At 41.9% G+C, this 25727-nt stretch overlaps 1 protein-coding gene and 1 pseudogene across 1 annotated transcript; both read right to left on the reverse strand.

The window, feature by feature from the left end:
- Positions 1-8718: 8718 nt before the first annotated feature.
- On the reverse strand, positions 8719-14789 carry LOC110501902 (L-dopachrome tautomerase). Its single transcript, XM_021579758.2, has 8 exons — positions 14278-14789; positions 13603-13902; positions 13246-13346; positions 12988-13154; positions 11291-11476; positions 11015-11156; positions 9812-10013; positions 8719-9673 (listed from the first exon to the last, which is right to left on the reverse strand). The coding sequence occupies exons 1-8, from the start codon at positions 14594-14596 to the stop codon at positions 9501-9503; spliced, it is 1590 nt and encodes a 529-aa protein (XP_021435433.1). The 5' UTR covers positions 14597-14789; the 3' UTR covers positions 8719-9500.
- A 3074-nt stretch (positions 14790-17863) lies between these two features.
- LOC110502158 lies at positions 17864-25450 on the reverse strand (annotated as a pseudogene).
- Between the last annotated feature and the right edge of the window lie 277 nt (positions 25451-25727).

A 25727-nucleotide genomic window follows, 5' to 3' on the forward strand; every position in this document is an offset into this window, starting at 1 on the left:
CTATCAGCAGGTTTTACATTGTTCCTGGTTACTTTACAGTGCTATCAGCAGGTTTTACATTGTTCCTGGTTACTTTACAGTGCTATCAGCAGGTTTTACATTGTTCCTGGTTACTTTACAGTGCTATCAGTAGGTTTTACATTGTTCCTGGTTACTTTGCAGTGCTATCAGCAGGTTTTACATTGTTCCTGGTTACTTTACAGTGCTATCAGCAGGTTTTACATTGTTCTTCATTACTTTACAGTGCTATCAGCAGGTTTTACATTGTTCCTGGTTACTTTACAGTGCTATCAGCAGGTTTTACATTGTTCTTCATTACTTTACAGTGCTATCAGCAGGTTTTACATTGTTCCTGGTTACTTTACAGTGCTATCAGCAGGTTTTACATTGTTCCTGGTTACTTTACAGTGCTATCAGCAGGTTTTACATTGTTCTTCATTACTTTACAGTGCTACCAGCAGGTTTCACATTGTTCCTGGTTACTGTACAGTGTTATCTGCAGGTTTTACATAGCACTGTAAAGTATTCAGGAACTATCTGCAGGTTTCACATTGTTCCTGGTTACTTTACAGTGTTATCGATGGACTTATTTTGGACCTAAGCTTGTCGCCTGCCTTCCCGCCCTTGGGACAATGACTCCCATTGTTGGGGCGGAGACATGAGTGTCTCGTCATTATATACAGATCTCTGGTTGCAGTCGAATTTCTTTACAGGGAGGAAAGCATGATGCTCGTTAATTTGCTCGTCCAATGTAATTTAAGTGGTAACGACGAGTCAATCCACCACAGCATTGTAAAAGAGGGGTAAATGGGGGGAGGGACAATTCAAATAATCCGAGTAACCATTTGATTACCTGTTCAGGAGTCTTATGGCTTGGAGGTAAAAACTGTTGAGAAGCCTTTTGAGAGGTCCTAATCTTGGCACTCCGGTATCACTTGCCATGTGGTAGTAGAGAGAACATTCTATGACTGGGGTGGCTGGAGTCTTTGACAATTTTTAGGGCCTTCCTCTGACACCGCCTGGTGTAGAGGTCCTGGATGGCAGCCAGCTTAGCCCCAGTGATGTACTGGGCCGTACGCACTACCCTCTGTAGTGCCTTGCGGTCAGAGGCCGAGCAGTTGCCGTACCAGGCAGTGATGCAACCAGTCAGGATGCTCTCTGTTGCAGCTGTAGAACCTTTTGAGGATCTGAGGACCCATGCCAAATCTTTTTAGTTTCCTGAGGGGGAAGAGGCTTTGTCGTGCCCTCTTCACGACTGTCTTGGTGTGTTTGGACCGTTCTAGTTTTTTGGTGATGTGGACACCAAGGAACTTGAAGCTCTCAACCTGCTCCACTACAGCCCCATCGATGAGAATGGGGCCGCGCTCGGTCCTCCTTTTCCTGTAGTCCACAATCATCTCCTTTGCCTTGATTATGTTGAGGGTTAGGTAGTTATTCTGGCACCACTCGTCCAGGTCTCTGACCTCTTCCCTATAGGCTGTCTCGTCGTTGTCAGTGATCAGGCCTATCACTGTTGTGTCATCTGCAAACTTAATGATGGGGTTGGGGTCGTGCCTGGCCATGCAGTCGTGGGTGAACAGAGAGTACAGGAGGGGACTTAGCACGCACCCCTAAAGGACTCCAGTGTTGAGGATCAGCATGTGTTGTAACCTACCCTCACCACCTCGGGGCGGCCCGTCAGAAAGTCCAGGATCCAGTTGCAGAGAGAGGTGTTTAGTTCCAGGATCCTTAGCTTAGTGATGAGCTTTGAGTGTACTATGGTGTTGAACGCTGAGCTGTAGTCAATGAATAGCATTCTCAAGTAGGTGTTCCTTTTCTCCAGGTGGTAAAGGGCAGTGTGGAGTGCAATAGAGATCATCTTCTGTGGATCTGTTTGGGCAGTATGCAAATTGGAGTAGGTCTAGGGTTTCTGGGATAATGGTGTTAATGTGAGCCATTACCAGCCTTTCAAAGCACTTCATGGCTTTGGATGTGAATGCTACAGGTCTGTAGTCATTTAGGCAGGTTTCCTTAGTGTTCTTGGGCACAGGGACTATGGTGGTCTATTTGAAACATGTTGGTATTACAGACTCAATCAGGGACATGTTGAAAATGTCAGTGAAGACACCTGCCAGTTGGTCAGCACATGCCTGGAGCACACGTCCTGGTAATCCATCTGGCCCACCGTCCTTTTGAATGTTGACCTGTTTAAAGGTCTTACTCACATTGGCTACGGAGAGCGTGATCACACAGTCATCCAGAACAGCTGATACTCTCATGCATGCCTCAGTGTTGCTTGCCTCGAAGCGAGCATAGAAGTGATTTAGCTCATCTGGTAGGCTCGTGTCATTCCCTTTCCCTTTGTAGTCTAATAGTTTGCAAGCCCTACCACATAAGACGAGCGTCGGAGCCAGTGTAATACGTTTCAATCTTAGCCCTGTGTTGGGGCTTTGCCTGTTTGATGGTTCGTCGAAGGGCATAGCCGTATTTCTTATAAGCTTCCGGGTTAGAGTCTCGCACCTTGAAAGCGGCAGCTCTACCTTTTAGCTCAGTGCTAATGTTGCCTGTAATCCATGGCTTCTGGTTGGGGAATGTACGTACAGTCACTGTGGGGATGACGTCCTCCATGCCCTTATTGATAAAGCCAGTGACTGATGTGGTGTACTCCTCAGTGCCATCAGAAGATTACCGGAACATATTCCGGTCTGTGCTAGCAAAACAGTCCTGTAGTTTAGCATCTGCTTCATCTGACCACTTTTCTATAGACCGAGTCACTGGTGCTTCCTGCTTTAGTTTTTTCTTGTAAACAGGAATGAGGAGGATAGAATTTTGGTCAGATTTACAAAATGAAGGGCGAGGGAGAGCTTTATATGTGCCTCTGTGTGTGGAGTACAGGTGATCTAGAATTTATTTCCCTCTGGTTGCGCATTTAACATGTTGATTGAGGTAAAACTGATTTAAGTTTCTCTGCATTACAATCCCAGGGCCCCGGAGCGCCGCCTCTGGGTGAGCTGTTTCCTGTTTGCTTATTTCCTTATACAGCTGACTGAGTACAGTCTTAGTGCCAGCTTCCGTCTATGGTGGTAAATAAACAACACCGAAAAGTATGGATGAAAACTCTCTTGGCAAATTGTGTGGTGTACAGTTTATCATAAGATACTCCACTTCAGGCGAGCAAAATCTAGAGACTTCCTTAGATTTAGTGCACCTGCAGTTGTTTACAAATATGCACAGACCGCCGCCCCCACTTGTCTTATCAGAGTGTGCTGTTCTATCTTGCTGGTGCAGCGTAAATCCTGCTAGCTGAATATCCATATCCCTTTGCCATTCATGGATCATGCAAAGTGGTTATACGTCCATGCCGTGGTATCACATCGGGGCAAGTAAACCAGAAGTGCAAGTTTCAACATGGGACGGACTTGCCTGGACAGCCAATCAGGATATGTTAGGCACATGAGAATTAGAATGTGGCAAATATTAGTAAATTATTGCATTCAATCCATTCTGGCTTTTGCGGGCTACCTGAGACATGAAAGTGGGAGGGCGTACAGTTGTCGGCAATTTATTAATTAACACAATTTGCCTAAATGAGTAATGGAAACACTTCAACCACAAAAAAAATTTATTTGGCACTGTAGGTTTTTGTGAATTTTTGAATTTGTTAGATGTGACATAATTACGTCCAGCAGTTATTTTCTACACGATAGTTAAAAGGAAACGCATCCTAGCGGGCAACTGTCGCATATATTTTCTATGGAAACTTTATAGATGTTGACAAAAATATCACTGGACAAGTTAATGGAAACATAGCTAGTATAGCCTACCGAAGCTCGGTGAGAGAGATTTCATTTGGCTCCCTAATTTGCATAGGCTACTGGTAGGCCAAGGCTTTTGGCGATTATCTGCAGATGAACTATGAAACATTAGATGAAGATGGTGAATCATCACTGCAGGAACAAAATATGATAATTAGATCCCTCATCATCATGGTCTCAGAGCATTTAGTATTATTCTATATGTAAATACATGACACACTCCATTTAGAGTTAGGGAAAGGTTAGCTAACATGCTAAGTAGTTGCAAAGTAGCTAAAAAAGTGGTAGTTAGTTAAAATGCTAAAGATGCCTGTGATGAGATTTGAATTCACAACATTTGGGTTGCTAGACGTTTGCATTATTCACCCACCCAGTCAAAAAATACAGTAGAATAAAAGAAAAGTCTATATACAGTGAGTGCAAATGAGGTAAGATAAGGGAGGCAAGGCAATAATTAGGCCATGGTGGTGAAGTAATTACAATGTAGCAATTAAACACTGGAATGGTAGATGTGCAAGTAGAGATACTGGGGTGCAAAGGAGCAAGATAAATAAATAAATACATTATGGGGATGAGGTAGTTGGATGGGCTGTTCACAGAAGGGCTATGTACAGGTGCAGTGATATGTGAGCTGCTCACTGATTTTTTTCCACATTTAGGTGGGATTAAACTATTTTAATTGTCTTTTCTTTGTCATAGATCTACACAAAATACTCATGTCAAAACATATGCAAAAAATATATGACAAATAAAACACTATCTTGATTGCATGAACATTCAAACCCCTGAGTCAATACAAGTTAGAATCACCTTTGCCAATGATTACAGCTGTGAGTCTTTCTTGGTAAGTCTCTAATAGCTTTGCACACCTGGATTGAACAATATTTGCACATTATTCTTTTTAAAATTCTTCATGCTCTGCCAAATTGATTGTTGATCATTGGTAGACAACCATTTTCAAGGCTTGCCATACATTTTCAAGCTGATTTAAGTAAAAACTGTAACTATGTCACTCAGGAACAGTCGATGTCATCTTGGTAAGCATCGTCAGTGTAGATTTGTCCTTGTGTTTTAGGTTATTGTCCTGCTGAAAGGTGAATGTGTCTCCCAATGTCTGTTGGAAAGCAGACTGAACCAGGTTTTCCTCTAGGATTTTGTCTGTGCTTTTTTTTTTATCAACCAAAAAAGAAACTCCCTAGTCCTTGCCAATGACAAGCATAACCATAACATGATGCAGCCACCACCATGCTACTCAGTGTTGTGTTGTGTTGGATTTAACCCACACATAACGCTTTCTATTCAGGAAATGAATTACATTTCTTAACCACATTTTTTTGCAGTATTACTTAAGTTCCTTGTTGAAAAAAGGATGCATGTTTTGGAATGTACAGTCTTCCTTCTTTTGACTCTGTCATTTCGGTTATTATTGTGGAGTAACAATAACGTTGTTGATCCATCCTCAGTTTTCTCCTATCACAGCCATTTAACTCTGTAACTGTTTTAAAGTCACCATTGGCCTCATGGTGAAATCCCTGAGCAGTTTCCTTCCTCTCCAACAACTGAGTTACGAAGGGCGCCTTTATCTTTGTAGTGACTGGGTGTATTGATACCTCTTCCAAAGTGTAATTTATAACTTCACCATGCTCAAAGGGATATTCAACAGCTTTTTATTTTATTTTACCCATCTACCAATAAGTGCCCTTCATTGCGAGGTGTTGGAAAAGCTCCCTGATCTTTGTGGTTGATTCTGTGTTTGAAATTCACTGCTCAACTGAGGGACCTTACATATAATTTTATGGGTGGGGTACAGAGATTCAGTAGTCATTCAAAAATCATGTTAATTAGGGATCTGTCCCGTCCACGGGACGGTTAACCTAACATAGGCTAAAGCATGGGGTTGAAAGTAACAAGAACATTTTCCAGGACATAGACATATCTGATATGGGCTGAAGCTTAAATTCTTGTTAATCTAACTCCACTATCCAATTTACAGTAGCTTGTACAGTGAAATAATACCATGCTATTTTTTGAAGAGGGTGCACAATTTCGAATATGAAAAGTTATTAATAAACCAATTGGGCACATTTGGGCAGTCTTGATACAAAATTTTGAACCGAAATGTAATGGTTCATTGGATCAGTCTAAAGTTTATGCATACACTGCTGCCATCTAGTGGCCAAAATCTAAATTTCACCTGGGCCGGAATAATACATTATGGCCTTTCTCTTGCATTTCAAAGATGATGGTACAAAAAAAGTACATAAGAAAGTTTTTTTTTTCTTTGTATTATCTTTTACCAGATCTATTGTGTTATATTCTCCTACATTTCTTTAACATTTCCACAAACTTCAAAGTGTTTCCATTCAAATGGTACCAATAATATGCATATCCTTGCTTCAGGGCTTGAGCTACAGGCAATTCGATTTGGGTATATCATTTTCGGTGGAAAAAAAATGGGCGGATCCTTGCAACGTATTATGTGACTTGTTAGGCGCATTTATTCTCCTGAACTTATTTAGGCTTGCTGTAACAAAGGGGTTGAATACTTATTGACCCAAGAGACTTTCCAGCTTTTCTTTTTTTTCTTTTTATTACTTAGATTTTTATTTTATTTTAAACATCCCACTTTTACATTATGGGGTATTGTGTGTAGGCCAGTGACACACAATCTCAATTTATTCCATTTTAAATTCAGGCTGTAACACAACAAAATGTGGTGTGAATACTTTCTGAAGGCCCTGTATCTGTTTTCTTGTATGGGCTGAGTCTTAGTCCATTGCATCCGCCTATGTCAGCCTTCCATATCTGCTGTAAAATGTGGCAGAACTACAGCACTGTTTGTCAGACCAGGAGAAATCCCCAAAATATGTCTCCTCCTGGAAACGTCTGTAGCGTCTGAACAGTTTGGTGTACAAAGTAGCATATTAACTATTTTAGCCCCACGGTACCACTGATGTGCCAACATCTAGCTGTAACGCCCGAACCGTTTGGTCTACAAACTAATATGAGCCTTACTGTCATGAACACGATAGTGTTCTCTGTTTTGATCTACAAATAGGGATCATCAACTAGATTCAGCAGTGGGATGATATTATTATTGAGCGGATGGTCGCGGCCCAGAACGTAATAGTTTGTTGACTGCCAATTGGCCGCAAGCAGCCCAAACAGATATAATATTTGATTAAAACATAATCATTTCAAATGTTGCTAACATTTGTATATGATCACGTGTCTCTTTATTATGTGTGGGAATTTTTGGGAATAGATTTCAAAAATGAACATCACTTGTAGCTGATTTCCTGGTGTTTTTAGAGTATTTTGTGTACAATTAAATAAAAAAATTGTTCCCGAAAACTTGGGGGGCCAAGTAATACCACCCACAAGCCACATTCGGCCCGCTGTTGCCAGTCGGGGAGCCCGAGAAGCATCACTTGCCTGAAGGTAACTTGGTACCGGTTTAAAGAATGAAAGTATGTAAGTGGTTTTGTGCAATCAAAAAAAGGGGGTTAAATATGTGTTCCAAAATGTATATATTCCTGAGAATTCTTATATTTCCTAGATATAGGAGAGACATTTCATAACCTTATTCCTTATGACTAATTATAATAATATTTACGGGGGTCATACAATTCAAATAGCTAAATAGTCCATGGTATGACAATTTTAAAACAATTCCATATACACTGATCAAAAATATAAACACAACATGTAATGTGTTTTTGCCATGTTTTATGAGCTGAAATAAAAGATCCCAGACATTTTCCATGCACACAAAAAGCATATTTCTCTACATTTTTGTCCACAAATTTGTTTACATCCCTGACAAGATAATTCATCCACCTGACAGGTGTGGCATATCAAGAAGCGAATCATTACACAGGTGCACCTTGTGCTGTGGACAGTAAAAGGCCACTATAAAATTCACAGTTTTCAAATCTAATTTTATTTGTCACATACACATGGTTAGCAGATGTTAGTGCGAGTGTTGTGAAATGCTTGTGCTTCTAGTTCCGACAATGCAGTAATAACCAACGAGTAATCTAACCTAACACTTCCACAACAACAACAAAGGGATGAAGAATATGTACATAAAAATATATGAATGAGTGATGGTACAGAACGGCATAGGCAAGATGCAGTAGATGGTATAGAGTACAGTATATACATATGAGATGAGTAATGTAGGGTATCCAAACATAAAAGTGGCATTGTTTAAAGTGGCTAGTTTTGTCAAACAACACAATGCCACAGATGTCTCAAGTTTTGAGGAAGCGTGCAATTGGCATGCTGACTGCAGGAATGTCTACCAGAGCTGTTGCCAGGGAATTTAATGTTAATTTCTCTACCATTAGCCACCTCCAACGTCGTTTTAGAGAACTTAGTAGTACTTCCAACCGGCCTCACATCCACAGACCACGTGTATGACATCGTGTGGGTGAGCGTTTTGCTGATGTCAACGTTGTTGACAGAGTGCCCTATGGTGGGGTTCTGGTATGGGCAGGCATAAGCTACGGGCAACGAAACAAATTGCATTTTATAGATGGCAATTTGAATGCATAGAGATACCGTGATGAGATCCTGAGTCACATTGTCGTGCCATTCATCCGCAGCAACCACCTCATGTTACAGCATGATAATGCACTGCCATGTCATAAGGATCTGTACACAATTCCTGGAAGCTGAAAATGTCACCATTCTTCCATGACCTGCATACTCACCAGACTTGTCACCCATTGAGCATGTTTGGGATGCTCTGGATCAACATGTACGACAGCGTGTTCCAGTTCCTACCAATATCCAGCAACTTCGCACAGCCATTGAAGAGGAGTGGGCCAACATTCTACAGGCCACAATCAACAGCCGGATCATCTCTATGTGAAGGAGATGTGTCGTGCTGCATGAGGCACTCAGTTGGTGCCTGGTGGTCATACCAGATACTGACTGGTTTTCTGATCCACACACCTACCTTTTTTAAGGTATCTGTGACCAACAGATGCACATCTGTATTCCCAGTCATGTGTAATGCATAGATTATGGCCTAATGACTGTATTTAAATTCACTGATTTCCTTTATTTGAACTGTAACTCAAAAAAATATTTTAAGTTGTTACATGTAGCATTTATGGCTTAGACTTTAAGGGTTAAAAGAAATGTGATTTTGAGAGCGAAAACCTGAAACAAAATGGGAAAAGAGAACTGGAAAACCAAAACCTTTAATTATTTTTTCTAGATAATGTGGGCTATTTACTTAATTTGTCTGTTTAAATAAAATATATAATTTGAAGAACAAACATTGTGGCAATTCATATCTTGCAGCAAAACTGTAAATACGACTTTAATCTCAAGAGAATGTTAAAACAGTTTTAACGTTCTCTGACATAGACATAGACAATATCCAAAACAACTAACAATACATTGAATTCATACATTTTCAGCAATACAAATTGTAAAAGTCTATACCACAACTAATTTTTCCAACTTGGAGGTAAACTCGAAAAAGTAATCAATCATTTCACTGTGTATTTCAGATGGAGTCAAGTCATTAGAATGTACCAAAATAGAGCTCCTTCTGGGAAAAAAAGTAGCCCAGGAGAGCAAGCACCCCCAGACCCCCTGACTCGGGGATGCCTGTTTGGCTACGTCTTTCTATTTGGTTGCCTACTCTATGTAGTTGTGCAGAACACTGCCAAAATGTACCTACAGTCTCTAGGCTTCCTCTGTGTACTTTCTGTTGGTGAACTCTGCTTCGATAAGGGGTTCAAAGCTATGTTTCCTACACTGTTGCAAGTAGAGCACCAGGACGAGTAGAAGAACCAGGGCACCCAGGAAAACACCACCCAGACTGGAGCCCATCACAAACACGATTCCACCGTCTGTAGCTGAGGAAGGGAGAGAAGAAGAGATTTAATGCAACAAGATCTTTATCAAAGTGTTCTCATTTCATTGACCTGCTAATAAAACAAGCACAAGTCGATGACGATTATTTAATTGCAAAAGTTATCTGTGAAATCACCAACCATCGAGTTCAATGGCATAAGAATATCCCAGTTGATCAGAAGCCACGTAAATCTCCTCGTTGGTCACAGGAGGGAAGAATGGCACCATGTTATAATGTCTGTTGTGACCAATGGGAGCCATCTCATCTGGGAAGCTGGAGTTGGGTGGAACAGACTTTCTCATCCACTCATCAAAAATGGCGTCAGTGAAAGCATGGAGCACCTATAGAGAGAGAGAGAGAGAGAGAGAGAGGAGAGAGAGAGAGAGAGAGAGAGAGAGAGAGAGAGTTATGTAACTGTAAAACATTGTTGCATTGTCTGCACAGATCTGACCAACTACCAATTCTTTACATTATCTCACATGACAGTCAAATACATAGACTCATAGGCAACCACATCATAACTCTACCTACATGTATATATTACTTCAATTACTAACCGGTGTCCGCACACATTGACTCTGTACCAGTACCCCCTGTATATAGCCTCAATATTGTTATTTTACTGCTGCTCTTTGATTATTTATGCTGCAGTAGTTTATGTGTCGGGGGGCTAGGGTCAGTTTGTTATATCTGGAGTACTTCTCCTGTCCAATGTCCTGTGCGAATTTAAGTGTGCTCTCTCTAATTCTCTCTTTCTCTCTTTCTTTCTCTCTCTCGGAGGGCCTGAGCCCTAGGACCATGCCTCAGGACTACCTGACATGATGACTCCTTGCTGTCCCCAGTCCACCTGGCCGTGCTGCTGCTCCAGTTTAAACTGTTCTGCCTTATTATTATTGGACCATGCTGGTCATTTATGAACATTTGAACATCTTGGCCATGTTCTGTTATATTCTACACCCGGCACAGCCAGAAGAGGACCGACCACCCCACCGGCCACTCCTCTCTAGGTTTCTTCCTAGGTTTTGGCCTCTAGGGAGTTTTTCGAAGCCACTGTGCTTCTACACCTGCATTGCTTACTGTTTGGGGTTTTAGGCTGGGTTTCTGTACAGCACTTTTAGATATCAGCTGATGTACAAAGGGCTATATAAATACATTTGATTTGATTTGATTTGATTTGATTATTTGTTACTTTTATTTCTTATTTTTCTTGAGGTATTTTTCTTAACTGCATTGTTGGTTAAGGGCTTGTAAGTAAGCATTTCACTGTAAAGTCTACACCTGTTGTATTCGGCGCATGTGACAAATACAATTTGATTTGATTTGATTTGAAATAGATAATTACCAGAAAGATGGGGTCATTGGCTGCAGAGTGAGACCGAGCGCTGGTTCCACTGAGGAAGGAGTGGACCAGGTTGTGCAGGTTGTTAACTGTGGAGTCAAGCTCTGCCTCGCCATCTGGCTTGTCATAGCCTTCGAGAGCATTCCTGTATAGGAGACAAAGTATATTTGGAAGTCAGAAACAATGCTATTTAGAGAGTTAATTTGACTTGACCTCATAGAATTTCACCATGTAGGTGAATGTGTAAGGTCCCAGGTCAATGTGAACAGTTTAGGTTGCCTGAAGCTGAAGGTAGAGTTAGTATAGTAGGGAGCGTTGTCAAAGTCTCTGAGGTTTAGACAGCTCCTGACATCATTCATGGTCGGCAGACTCATGTTGGTTCTCGCTCTTCCCATCTGACCTCTCCTTATACGTCCCTCACTGGTCCCATTACACAGAGTGACCAGGCGGTTATATTCATCCAAGCTGGGGAGGGGAAAAGATTCAAGCAACATTTAAGGACAATGAGTCTGGTACAAAACACATGATGAACATGTAACCAGTAGTATAACAAATAGCATACGTGCACCAAGCATAACCAGCACAGGTATATTATATACACTACTGTTCAACAGTTTGGGGTCACTGAGAAATGTCCTTGTTTTTGAAAGAAAAAATGAATGAATTGTCCATTAAAATAACATCAAATTGATCAGAAATACAGTGTAGACATTGTTAATGTTGTAAATGACTATTGTAGCTGGAAACGGCACACTTTTTATGGAATATCTACATAGGCGTACAGAGGCCCATTATCAGCAACCGTCACTCCTGTGTTCCAATGGCACATTGTGTTAGCTAATCCAAGTTTATAATTTTAAAAGTCTAATTGATTATTCGAAAACCCTTTTACAATGATGTTAGCACAACTGAATTTTTTTTTGCTGATTAAAGAAGCAATACAACTGGCCTTCTTTAGTCTAGTTGAGTATCTGGAGCGTCAGCATTTGTGGGTTCGATTACAGGCTCAAAATGGCCAGAAACAAAGGACTTTCTTCTGAAACTCATCAGTCTATTCTTGTTCTGAGAAATGAAGGCTATTCTATGCGAGAAATTGCCAAGAACCTGAAAACGTTGACACTGGTGTTTTGCGCACACTATTTAATGAAGCTGACAGTTGAGGACTTGTGAGACATCTGTTTCTCAAACTAGACACTCTAATGTACTTGTCCTCCTGCTCAGTTGTGCATCGGGGCCTCCCACTCCTCTTTCTATTCTGGTTAAAGCCCGTTTGCGCTGTTCTGTGAAGGGAGAAGTACACAGCGTTGTATGAGATCTTCAGTTTTTTGGCAATTTTTCACATAGAATAGCCTTCATTTCTCAGAACAAGAATAGGCTGATGAGTTTCAGAAGAAAGTCCTTTGTTTCTGGCCATTTTGAGCCTGTAAACAATCCCACACATTCTCCAGATACTCAACTAGTCTAAAGAAGGTTTTTTTGCTTCTTTAATCAGCACAACAGTTTTCAGCTGTGCTAACATCATTGCAAAAGGGTTTTCTAATGGTCAATTAGCCTTTTAAAATGATCATCTTGGATTAGCTAACACAACGTGCCATTGGAACACAGGAGTGATGGTTGCTGATAATGGGCCTCTGTACGCCTATGTACTGTAGATATTCCATAAAGGATCAACCGTTTCCAGCTACAATAGTAATTTACAACATTAACAATGTCTACACTGTATTTCTGATCAATTTGATGTTATTTTAAATGGACAAAAAAATGTGCTTTTCTTTCAAAAACACAAAAATTGATTTGATTTGATTTGACATTTCTAAGTGGTAGTGTGCATACTGGGCTGGTTTCGGAGACATGAATTACAACTGATTAAAAAGCACTTTCAATGGAAATCCTTCAGTAAACATGCATTTTAGTTCAGGACTAGGCTTAATCTGTTTCACACAATGTTTTAAACACATTTCTGTCCAACAGCGCACCTGTCACACACCACCCCCCAATTGGAGAACCTGGACTGGTTACTGATGAGGGAGGAGTCATCTGGGTTGTGCCCCCCCAGGAGAGAGTCTGTACAGACGTCACACTCAGTCTGCCCTGTGGCGAAGTTCCAGAATGGGACAGCAAAGTTCTCATTGCCAGTCAGTCTCTGCAGCAGAGAGGATCGTTTTACTTTTATTTTCTTCAATGTTTGAAGCTATTTTGTTCTTCATGTCCTCAGCTTTCAAATCCACTCTTACCTGCAGGTCTCTCTCCAGACTAAGGAGGTGGTATCTGTGCCAGGTGACGAATGCTGGTCCTTTGTGGGAGAAGTCAATGGCCTTGAAGGGACGACCTGGACCTACAGAAGAAACAAATCAGGTGGTTTATGAGCAACGTTTGAATGTTCTCTTCTGCTAGCTTTCTAGTACATGGAGAGTCATATATAACTCAGAACATGTAAGTAACGTAGCAAGTGAGTCATTTATAACATTTGTCTTTCATTTTCAACCAAAAAGGAATTAGTTTGAAGGTTGAATATAATTTAATAATGTATTCATATTATTTTTTGAATCTATAAACTTATGACTTCAGAAAATAATGCATTGGTGTTTTACCCAAAAGTGTGTCTCTGACAGAGTAGTAGTGCTGCCACGTAAAGAAGTCGTAGATGGAGATGTTGGAGAACTGGGGCTGGGTTCCATTAGGCCCCAACAGGGCCAGCCAGTGCTGTGTGGCAATGACATAGTCTGGGTGGGTGGTGTTCTTGGCCCGGTCCAACACATCCAGGAACTCCTGGAGCTCAGCTGGAGTCAGAGAGTGGATGTTCTTCCTCACCACTGGGGATTTATGCACGTCACAGTTTGGTCCTGTCCAGCCAAACGTACACTGACCACAGTCGAAGCCACCAAAGTTACCTAGATACAGGGATGGAATATAAACAAAATATAAACCAAACCAAGTCAAGACTATGGGAATGGCCAAGAATTGTGGTTTCTGTAAATAAATCTTATTGGAATACATTTTAGAAACTAATACATTAATATGATACATTTATTTGATGAAATGTTATTGTCAAATACCTGTAGTTCAGCCACCAACATTAGGGTAACTAAATGGTCTCAAAGTTACGTTCACCCAACAGTCTTGAAATATTTTACATACGTCTTCCTAATAATCACAATTTAACAATGAGTTATAATGTGGTCTAAACAAAACATATTTTATTAAATTTGAAACACTTTTTTTGCTATTAACACTTAAATGTAACACCTTATTAATATGTTACTTACCTGAGCACCTGCATGTCTGATTGAAGAATTTGGTCGGCCACCTTTCTCGATCATCAACATTTCTCAACCTATACGGTCCACCCCAGGGTTTGGTACTGACTCTGATGTCGGAGCAGTTTCCTCGTCCAGATAAAAGTCCACACACGTTAGCAGGATCAGACCCAAGGGCAGGGCAGCACTGCTTTGAGACGATCCCTTCTACCGTGCTACACACTCGAGGAAACTGAGCCTCTGTAGAACCAGGCCATGTCACAAAACAGACCAACCCTAGCACAAGAGCCCTCATCGTCTTCAACACCTCTGGTCCTCTTCTGTCCATGTCTGTCCACTAGCAAATCAGTTTGTATACCAGTTCACATCAATGCTTAATTAGTTAATTTCTCCAAAAGCGCAAGGAATTAAATATGTAACGCTCCAAAGTTGTGTATTCAACATTTGGCTACAGTCATAAATGTTAACTAAGAGCCAGCCTGAGAGTAGACTGTGTTCCAGTCGGTCTCATCAACTTTAACAAAGCCTCCAATTCATGTGCTCTCTTTAAGTCTGGGCAGAACAGATTACGGTCTCGTGGTAATCACCTGACACCAGGCAACTATGAGCTTGACTCCTAACAGAGAAATACCTCAGGCCAAAATACATAATGTGTCGGTTAGACCATCAGCTATCTACAGGTCCATTTTTACATTCTAGTCATTTAGCAGACACTCTTATCCAGAGCAACTAGGATTAAGTACCTTGCTCAAGGGCACATCAACATATTTTTCACATAGTTGACTCTGGATTTGAACCAGTGACCTTTCAATGACTGGTTAAACACTCTTAACCCCTAGGCTACCTGCCACCCATCTAATGTGAAGCTCACAACGTTAGTCCCATGAATAATATTTTTTTTAAGTATTTGAGAGTAATTTCTCATAAGGTTGTTTTTGCTAGAAATTAAATCCACAGTAGACTGATTGATAGACATTTGCATAATTACAGATAGGATATTTGGTTTCCTGTTCGCTTCCCTCTTTATCACATGACATATGATACATATAATCCTAAATCATTTAAATCATGATAGCCTAATCATATCGTGTGTCTATACTGTTTTATTAATAATAATTTTTCTCATTCTCCACTGAGAAAAAGTCATCAACTGATTGTTGAATTCCTCTGAGAAACAAGCATTCTTTGTTCTGTGGGAGGAGCACCAAACACATCAATGAAGACTTATGATGTTTTGTACGTCAGTGCAGAAATAGCTGATATGCTTTGTGCTTGTGTCATTTAGCTAGACTTTCCCTACCCCCTGTTACCTATGATCTGGCATGTGACTGTTGAATGGTGAGTGAAAAGTTACATTGCCAATCACACAATAGCTACACACATATACTGCCAGAAGGGAATGAGATAAAACTTCTTCTTTTTTTTAAATCTAAAACTGAATTGAAAAAATAAATATCCTAAATCGAAAAATTACATAATTCAATGTAAGCTCGTAGAAACAATATGCTAGCATTGTAACACCTTTAATTATTGTCATGAAGAAATATGTATAATATACTACACCCTGACCTATCTATGGGGTTTTAGTATGTACTAGGTATATGTAGGTCTATGGTGGCCTGAATTGGTTCCCAATCAGAAACAGCTGTTTATCGTTGTCTCTGATTGGGGATCCTATTTAGGTTGCCATTTCCATTTTGGTTTTTGTGGGTTATTATCTATGTGTAGTTGCATGTCAGCACCCGGTTTATGATAGCGTCACGGTTGTTTTGTTTAAGTGTTTTTAGTTTATTAAAGAAGAATGTATTTTATCACCTGGCGCCTTGGTCACATCATTACGACGAACGTGACAGAATAACCCACCAAACCAGGACCAAGCAGCGTGAAAAGGAGGAACAGCGCTTAATGGGGAAATGGACCTGGGAGGAGATATTAGATGGAGCAGGACCCTGGACAGAGCCGGGGGAGTATCGCCGTCCTAAGGAGGAGTTAGAGGCAGCGAAAGCGTAACGGCGATACTACGAGGAAAAATACCAGAGAATAGAGGAACAGCGACAATATGAAAGTACACGGCTAGCACGGAAGCCCGAGAGGCAGCCCCAATAAATACAAATATTGTGGGGGGGGGCACACGAGGAGGTTGGCTGAGTCAGGTCGGAGACCTGAGCCAACTCCTTGTGCTTACCGTGGGCAGCGTGTAACTGGTCAGGCACCGTGTTATGCAGAGATGCGCATGGTGTCTCCAGTGCGCTATTCTAGCCCGGTGCACTCTATTCCAGCTCCTCGCATGGGCATCCAGCCAGGACGTATTGAGCCAGCTCTATGTTCTGGATCTCCAATGCGTCTCCACGGTCCAGTGTATCCTGTTCCTCCTCCCCGCACTCGCCCTGAGGTGAGTGTCCCCAGCCCGGTACCACCAGTTCCGGCACCACGCACCAGGCCTACAGTGCACCTCCAGGGTCCAGTACGTCCTGTTCCTCCTCCCCGCACTCACCCTGTGCACCTACAGTGCACCTCGGAGTCCAGAGCGTCCAGCGACGGGCCACAGCCCGGGGTCTCCAGCGACGGGCCACAGCCCGGGGTCTCCAGCGACGGGCCACAGCCCGGGGTCTCCAGCGACGGGCCACAGCCCGGGGTCTCCAGCGACGGGCCACAGCCCGGGGTCTCCAGCGACGGGCCACGGGACAGTGCTACAAGAGCGAACCCAGGGTAAAGAAGGGGGCAGTGTCCAGAACCAGAGCCGGCACCGAGGTTAGATGCCCACCCAGAACCTTCCATATTGGTTTAGGTTTGCGGCCGGGAGTTCGCACCTTTGGGGGGGTACTGTCACGCCCTGACCATAGTTATCTTTGTTTTCTTTATTATTTTGGTTAGGTCAGGGTGTGACGAGGGTGGTATGTGTGTTTTTTGTTTTGTCTAGATTTTTTTGTAATTCTATGGGGTTTTGGTAGGTGTATGGTGGCCTGAATTGGTTCCCAATCAGAGACAGCTGTTTATCGTTGTCTCTGTTTGGGGATCCTATTTAGGTTGCCATTGTCCATTTTGGTTTTGTGGGTTATTGTCTATGTGTAGTTGCATGTCAGGACTCGGTTTATGATAACTTCAAGGTCGTTTTGTTAGTTTAAGTTCTTTGTTTATTAAAGAAGAATGTATTCTTATCACGCCTTGGTCACATCATTACGACGAACGTGACAATACTATAGAATGAAAGGATGTCGAATTCACTTTAATCTCAAACAGACTACATTTTTGTCCGAAATCATTCATGGAACAGGCACTGAAAATTACAGGCACTAGCTTTAGTAAAGATCAGTATGTATTCATTATTCTGTATAGGTTTATCCCTAAGTTGTTGTTATTATTATTATTATTATTATTAGCTGGATAGACATGACTGTGCTCAAACGTTCTACCCTCAGGATTTTATGTTGAAGATATCAGTACTTTCCTGAGTTATGTTTCAATTGATCTTCTCAGTTGGACCATTTATTACAATAACATGAACATTGCATAGAGGCATAATCAGAAACTGTAGGCTTACTGTTAGTTCCTGTTAGGCTTTAGTTCAAGAGTTGTCTGTGTACTTTCCATTGTATTAAGGGTTCAAAGCCATGCTGTCTTCGCTGGTGCAGCATGTTGGTCCTCCTATTTGACCTCTCCTTATACGTCCCTCACTAGTTCCATTACACAGAGTGACCAGGCGATTATTTTCATCCATGCTGGGAGAAAAGACCTAATTATCATTTTTTTTATTTGTGGATGCTGATTGGCTAAAATAGCATTTAATCTGTGTGTATATCAGACAATAAACCACGGTATGAAAAATACAAAATTACTGTTCTATTTACCAGTTTATAATAGCAATAAGGGACCTCAGGAGTTTGTGGTATATAGCCCATTAATCTCAGTTAACTCACAACTAAAGTCTTGCGTAATTGGTCAGATGCTTTATTCAGAACCCGAATGAAGACCTCCACTCTCTCTTTGCAAGTTAAGGGCAAGTCTATGGGCCAAATGTCCCCTCCCTTTCCGAAATTCAAAAGATGCTAACACCTGTGAAATCCTGGTTTGTCCAATGCCCTGGAACTGATGCAGTTCGTTATCTCACGCATCCCGTTGTATCATGACAGATCTATGGTACCATGTATGCTTACATAGTCTGTCCACGAGAAATGAATTAAGCAATAAGGCCCGAGGGCATGTGGTATATTGGCCAATATACTACAGCTAATAGCTGTTCTTAAGCACGACACAATGCGAGTATACAGCATGGATACAGATGTGGTATATTGTCCATGTAACGTGAACCACTGAGGTGCCTTATTGCTATTATAAACTAGTTACCTACATAAATAGAACAGTAAACAACTATTTTTGCATCATTCCGTGGTACAGTATATTGTCTGATAGACACACGGCTGAAATGCTGCTTCAGCCAATCAGCATCCAGGACCTAAACTACCCAGTTTATAACAGGAAATATACCACAGCTAAGGGCTGTTCTGATGCATCACGTGGCATAAGCATCAGCCTCTGGAGCCAAAAGTTGCATGTTCGAATCCAGCGACATAACGTTTTTTTGAGATTTTAGTTTTAAGTCTATCCCAAACCTTAACCCTTACCTTAACCATTTTAAGTTAATGCCTTACCTTAAGATTATTGAGTTAATTACTAATCTTAACCCTAAACTTAAAATGTGGAGTTAATGGCTAAACCTAACCTTAGACACCTCGAAATTTGACATTTTGAGAGAAATTCTAACATGAGACAGAACTTGTTACACACACACACACACACACACACACACACACAACATAGAAAGGCAGAGTCAAGGAAACTAACTTTCATCAACACACCCACACACCATAACAGGAAAGTTGCTGTAGATTAAGAAACAGCAACAATCAAATACACATTTTTAACCCTTCTCCTACAATTTCGTAAATCAAATTATTCTATGTAAAAATATAAAAATAAACTTTTTCTAAATGTTTTGTATTTTAATTTAATGACTTTTAATTTATTTTTGATTCAAAATAAATAATTGATAGATTTTTTTGCGTCCCTTTTACTCCCCAATTTCCTGGTATCCAATTGGTAGTTAGTCTTTTCCCATCGCTGCAACTCCCGTATGGACTCGGGAGAGCCAGTGCGTCCTTCGAAACACAACTCAGCCAAACCGAACAGCTTCTTGACACAACGCCCGCTTAATCCGGAAGCCAGCCGCACCAATGTGTCAGCGAAACACCGTACACCTGGCGACCATGTCAGCGTGCATTGCGCCTGGCCCGCCACAAGAGTCACTAGTGCGCGATGGCATAAGAACATCCCTGCCGGCCAAACCCTCCCCTAACCCGGTCAATGCTGGGCCAATTGTGTGCCGCCCCATGGGTCTCCCGGTCGCGGCTGGCTGCGATAGAGCCTCGTCTCAAACCAGGATCTCTAGTGGCACAGTTAGCATTGCAGTGGCTTAGACCACTGTGCCATTCCGGAGGCCCCGGAAATCTAATTAATGTAATAAATAAATCCCCATCAAAATCCATCTGTTTAAGCTAGAGATACTTTTGTATATATAGTGTATGTGAACACCCCTTCAAATGAGTGGATTCGGCTATTTCAGCCACACCTGTTGCTGACAGGTGTATAAAATCGAGCACACAGCCATGCATTCTCCATAGACAAACATTGGCAATAGAATGGCCTTACTGAAGAGCTCAGTGGCACTGTCCATTTTTTTGTCTGTCCTCAGTTGCAACACTCACTACTAAGTTCCAATCTGCCTCTGGAAGTAACGTCAGTACAGAACTGTTTGTCGGGAGCTTCATGAAATGGTCGAGCAGCCACACACAAGCCTAAGATCACGATGCGCAATGCCAAGCATCGGCTGAAGTGGTGTAAATCTCGCCACCATTGGACTCTGGAGCAGTTGAAACACGTTTTCTGGAGTGATGAGTCACGCTTCACCATATAGCAGTCCGATGGACGAATCTGGGTTTTGGGGATGCCAGTAAACGGTACCTGCCTGAATGCATAGTGCCAACTGTAAAGTTTGGTGGAGAAGGAATAATTGTCTAGGGCTATTTTTCATGGTTTGGGCTAGGCCACTTAGTTTCAGTGAATGGAAATCTTAATGCTACAGCATACAATAACATTCTAGACGATTCTGTGCTTCCAACTTTGTGGCAACAGTTTGGGGAAGACCCTTTCCTCTTTCAGCATGACAATGCCCCCTTGCACAAAGCAAGGTCCATACAGAAATGGTTTGTCAAGATCGGTCTAGAAGAAATTGCCTGCACAGAGCTCTGACCTCAACCCCATTGAACACCTTTGTGATGAATTGGAACGCCGACTGCGGGGCCAGGCCTAATCGCCCAACATCAGTGCCTGACCTCACTAATGCTCTTGTGGAATCAAGTCCCCACAGCATTGTTCCAACATCTAGTGAAAAGCTTTCCCAGAAGAGTGGAGGCTGTTATAGCAGCAAAGGGGGGACAAACTCCATATTAATGCCCATGATTTTGGAATGAGATGTCTGACGAGCAGGTGTACACGTACTTTTGGTCGTGTAGTGTATCAGTTTTTTTCATGGGTTGCATCTCAATCCACAAAATTCCGTCGATATCACCCTTCCGCATCTGAGGTGAAAGGTGGCGCTAGAGCGGTGTTTGTCAGAACATGTGACTGAAAATTGGCCTTTTCACAAAAAAACTTCTGAAGCATCCGAACAGTTTGGCCTACAAAACTATTATGCACAGGAGGCTGCTGAGCGGAGGACGGCTCATAATAATGGCTGGAATGGAATGGTATCAAACACATAGAAACCATGTGTTTGATGTGTTCGATACCATTTCATATTGTCCGTTCCAGCCTATGAGCACGTCCTCCCCAATTAAGGTGCCACCAGACCCCTCTGTGGAAAGATGAGACTTCACAGGACTGATCTGAATTCGGTACAGCCTCTTCTGCCAACTCCTGTCTGTAGTGTCCGAACAATTTTGGGCTACACACCTCTGTGGAATGGTGAGTCTCTCACAAACAAGTACTGTATATGTCAGTACAAGTAAGATGGCAGCAACAGACATGGCAGCTCTGGTTCTAGCTCCTAAGCAACTTTGCAGTATTTTTTGTGTGTTACTTCTTACATTATTAGCCCAGAAAGTTTTTGTGTGTTATTACATGCAGCCGGAAATAACTTTTGGATATCAGGGCGGCGGTAACTCACCAGCATTAAGACTAGGAATACGACTTTCCCGAATGTAATCCTTTGAACATTACTCGCTAATGTTCAGTCTCTGGACAATAAAGTAGACAAGCTCAGAGCGAGGATCTCCTTCCAGAGAGACTTCAGGGACTGTAACATACTCTGTTTCACAGAATCATGGCTCTCTCGGGATACACTGTCTCTGTCCACACAGCCAGCTGGATTCTCAGTACATTGCATAGGCAGTAATAAAGAACTCTCCGGGAAGAAGGGTGTTGGTTAACTTTATATGATTAACTAGTAATGATTGTGGTAACATACAGAAACTCAAGTCCTTTTGTGCACCCGACCTAGAATACCTCCCAATCAAATGACGACCGTATTACCTCACAAGAGAATGACTGTTATAGTCACAGTTGTGTATATTCCCCCTCAAGCCGATACCACTACGGCCCTCAAGGAACATTTACATGTTTTTAACCTTTATTTAACTAGTAATGTCAGTTAAGGACAAATTCTTATTTTCAATGACAGCCTAGGAACAGTGGGTTAAGTACCTTGTTCAGGGGCAGAACGACAGATTTTTACCTTGACAGCTCAGGGATTCAATCTTGCAACCTTTCGGTTACTAGTCCAATGCTCTAACCACTTGGCTTCCTACACTTGATTTTATGCAAACTGGAAACCAGATATCCTAAGGCCGCATTTATTGTAGCTGGGGATTTTAACAAAGCAAATTTGAGAAAAATGCTTCTGAAGTTCTATCAACACATTGACTGTAGTACTCACTCTGATAAAATACTCAACCACTGCTACTTCCCCAATGCCTACAGGGCCCTCTCTTCAGCAAATCAGATCACGACTCCATTTTGCTCCTCCCTTTCTGTAGGCAGAAACTCAAACTGGAAGTACCCGTGCAAAGGTCTATTCAACACTGGTCTGACCAATCGGAATCCATTCTTCAAGATTGTTTTGATCACGTGGAGTGGGATATGTTCCGGGTAGCCTCTGAGAACAACATTCACTTATACACGGACACGGTGACTGAGTACATTAGGAAGTGTACAGGGGATGTTGTTCCCACTGTGACTATTAAAACCCACCCAAACCAGAAACCGTGTATAGATGGCAGCATTCGTGCCAAACTGAAGCGCGAACCACCCCATTTAACCATTGCAAGGTGACTGGGAAAATGGTTGAATACAAACAGTGTATTTATTCCCTCCGTAAGACAATCAAACAGTCATAATAGAGACAAAGTGGAGTGACATTTCAACGGCTCAGACACGAGACGTATGTGGCAAGGCCTACAGACAATCACAGATTACAAAGAGAAAAGCAGCCACGTTGCGGACACTGACGTCTTGCTCCCGGAGAAGCTAAATACCTTCATCGCCCGCTTTGAGGATAACATGGTGCCACCGATGCAGCCCTCTCCCAAGGACTGTAGACTCACGTCCTCCGTGGCCGACGAGAGTAAGACATTTAAGCGTTGCTTCCGGCCCAGACGGCATCCCTAGCCCCGTCATCAGAGCATGCGTTGACCAGTTGGCTGTAGTGTTTACGGTCATATTCAATCTCTCCTGATCCCAGTCTGCTGTCCCCACTTGCTTCAAGATGTCCACCATTGTTCCTGTACCCAAGCAAGCAAAGGTAACTGAACTAAATGCCTATCGCCCCGTAGCACTCACTTCTGTCATCATGAAATGCTTTGAAAGGCTAGTTAATAAGGATCATATCAACTCTACCTTACCTGACACCCTCGACCCAATTCAATTTACTTACCGCCCCAATAGATCCACAGACGATGCCATCGCACTGGACACTGCCCTATCCCATTTGGACAAGAAGAATACTTACTTACAGTAAGAAAGCTGTTTCCCTACACCAGCAGTAACATCTGCTAAAAATGTCTGTGACAAATAACATTTGATTTGATTGTGCTTTTGATTTGTTTTGCTCTAGGACACCCACAAGCCTCACAATACTCTTCTGATGGTCCCCCGGTACCCGTTTTTAAAAAAATTACTAGAAGTATATATGGAGATAGTTTAGTGCCTACAAAAGGGGTTAAATACATTTACAATAATGTGTTTTCTGATCTTTCTTGTATCGCTCAGATAAACTGTAGGACAAACACTTCAAAACAAACTTCCTTAACTTTTTGTTGAAGGACTATCTTGTTGTTCCAATGTAGTGAATCTGTTATTCAATGCATTTCTATGGGCTAATAGCAGTAATGCCAAATTCAGCATTTCATCAAGTATTTTTTTTTCATCTTTTTTTGATACCTTAACGGGTCTTAAAATTCAAAATCAAATAGCTAAATGATCCTTGGTATGACCATCTTAAAACAATTCCTCATGTTAGCTTAGACTCTAGAGCAGAATTTCCCAAACTCGGTCCTGGGGACACCAAGGGATGCACATAGATATTTATTTTTGACCTAACACTAAACACCTTATTCGTATATCTAATCTTGATTATTTGAATCAGCTGTGTAGTTCTGGGGCAAAAAACAAAACGTTGCACCCCTTGGGGTCCCGAGCACCGAGTTTTGGGAAATCGTGCTCCAGAGTCTAAGCTAACATAAGGAATTGTTTTAAGATGGTCATACCAAGGATCTAGCTATTTGATTTGGAATTTTAAGACCCGTTAAGGTATCAAAACAATATGAAACAAATATTTGATGAAACGCTGAATTTGGCATTATTGGGTTAAGAAACAGTACCAATCAAAACACACATTTATTTATGTAATCAGATAAGAATCATACATTCAATATTGTGACACAAATTGCTCCAGACCTGTCACACACCACCCCCCAATTGGAGAACCTGGACTGGTTACTGATGAGGGAGGAGTCATCTGGGTTGTGCCCCCCCAGGAGAGAGTCTGTACAGACGTCACACTCAGTCTGCCCTGTGGCGAAGTTCCAGAATGGAACAGCAAAGTTCTCATTGCCAGTCAGTCTCTGCAGAGGATAAACTATTCAGATACACTCATTCAAGGAAGCTGACATTTTCCCAAGTGCATATTCATATTTTGTAAGACAAATACAACAATTAATTTACCTTCACACTCTTAACTGCAGGTTTCTCTCCAGACTGAGTATGTGGTATCTGTGCCAAGTTATGAAGACAGGTCCTTTATGGGAGAATCATGTTGTTGGAGAACTGGGGCTGGGTTCCATTGGGCCCCAACAGGGCCAGCCTGTGCTGTGTGGCAATGACATAGTCTGGGTGGGTGGTGTTCTTGGCCCGGTCCAACACATCCAGGAACTCCTGGAGCTCAGCTGGAGTCAGAGAGTGGATGTTCTTCCTCACCACTGGGGATTTATGCACGTCACAGTTTGGTCCTGTCCAGCCAAACGTACACTGACCACAGTCAAAGCCACCAAAGTTACCTAGACACAGGGAGGGAATATAGAGCATAGTTTATAGCTATACTGCAAAACATACTAATACACTTTTTACATTGAATTTTAACTTGAAGTTAGAAATGTCATGCGTGTGTAAGAAATGTAATAAAATGCAGATATCTTAAAAGTGTACAGTTTAACATTTTCAACGTTATAATTTCATTAGTTACTGAAGCACCTGCAAGTTTGATTAAAACATGTAGTTGGCCACCTTTCACGGTCATCTCAGTTTCTCATTGGAATTGGTCCACCCCAGGGTTTGGTGTCCTCATCCAGATAAAAGTCCACACACGTTAGCAGGATCAGACCCGAGGGCAGGGCAGCACTGCTTTGAGACGATCCCTTCTACCGTGCTACACACTCGAGGAAACTGAGCCTCTGTAGAACCAGGCCATGCCACAAAACAGACCAACCCTAGCACAAGAGCTCTCATTGTCTCTTTCACACTGCTGTAATCTTCTACTTTCACCCTAAAAAATGTATTTGTACACCAGTTCCCAGCAATGATGTGGTCAATAAGTTCCAATAAGACACAGAGATTAAACTAATTCGAGTTGATGGTGTTTGTCTTTCCCATTTTCCAGAAAATGAAACTTCAAGGTTCACTTTGGAATTTCCGATCCATTTCGTTTGATGACAGATAGCATTGACAGTGGGCTGTTGGCCTACAAGAAATTAAACCGCTCTTTCCCGGAATAATTATCCAACTAAGATTTCTAGGGACAAGTGATACAAATACCCACACAGTGTCTTTAAGAGCCCAGATCACAATGTTGTCAGTATGTTTGCACAATGCTCGCCCTCAAATAAAAATCACGTTGTAGCAGATGAGATGCA

This window comes from Oncorhynchus mykiss, chromosome 22 (assembly GCF_013265735.2).
Source record: "Oncorhynchus mykiss isolate Arlee chromosome 22, USDA_OmykA_1.1, whole genome shotgun sequence".
Lineage (NCBI taxonomy): Eukaryota > Metazoa > Chordata > Actinopteri > Salmoniformes > Salmonidae > Oncorhynchus > Oncorhynchus mykiss.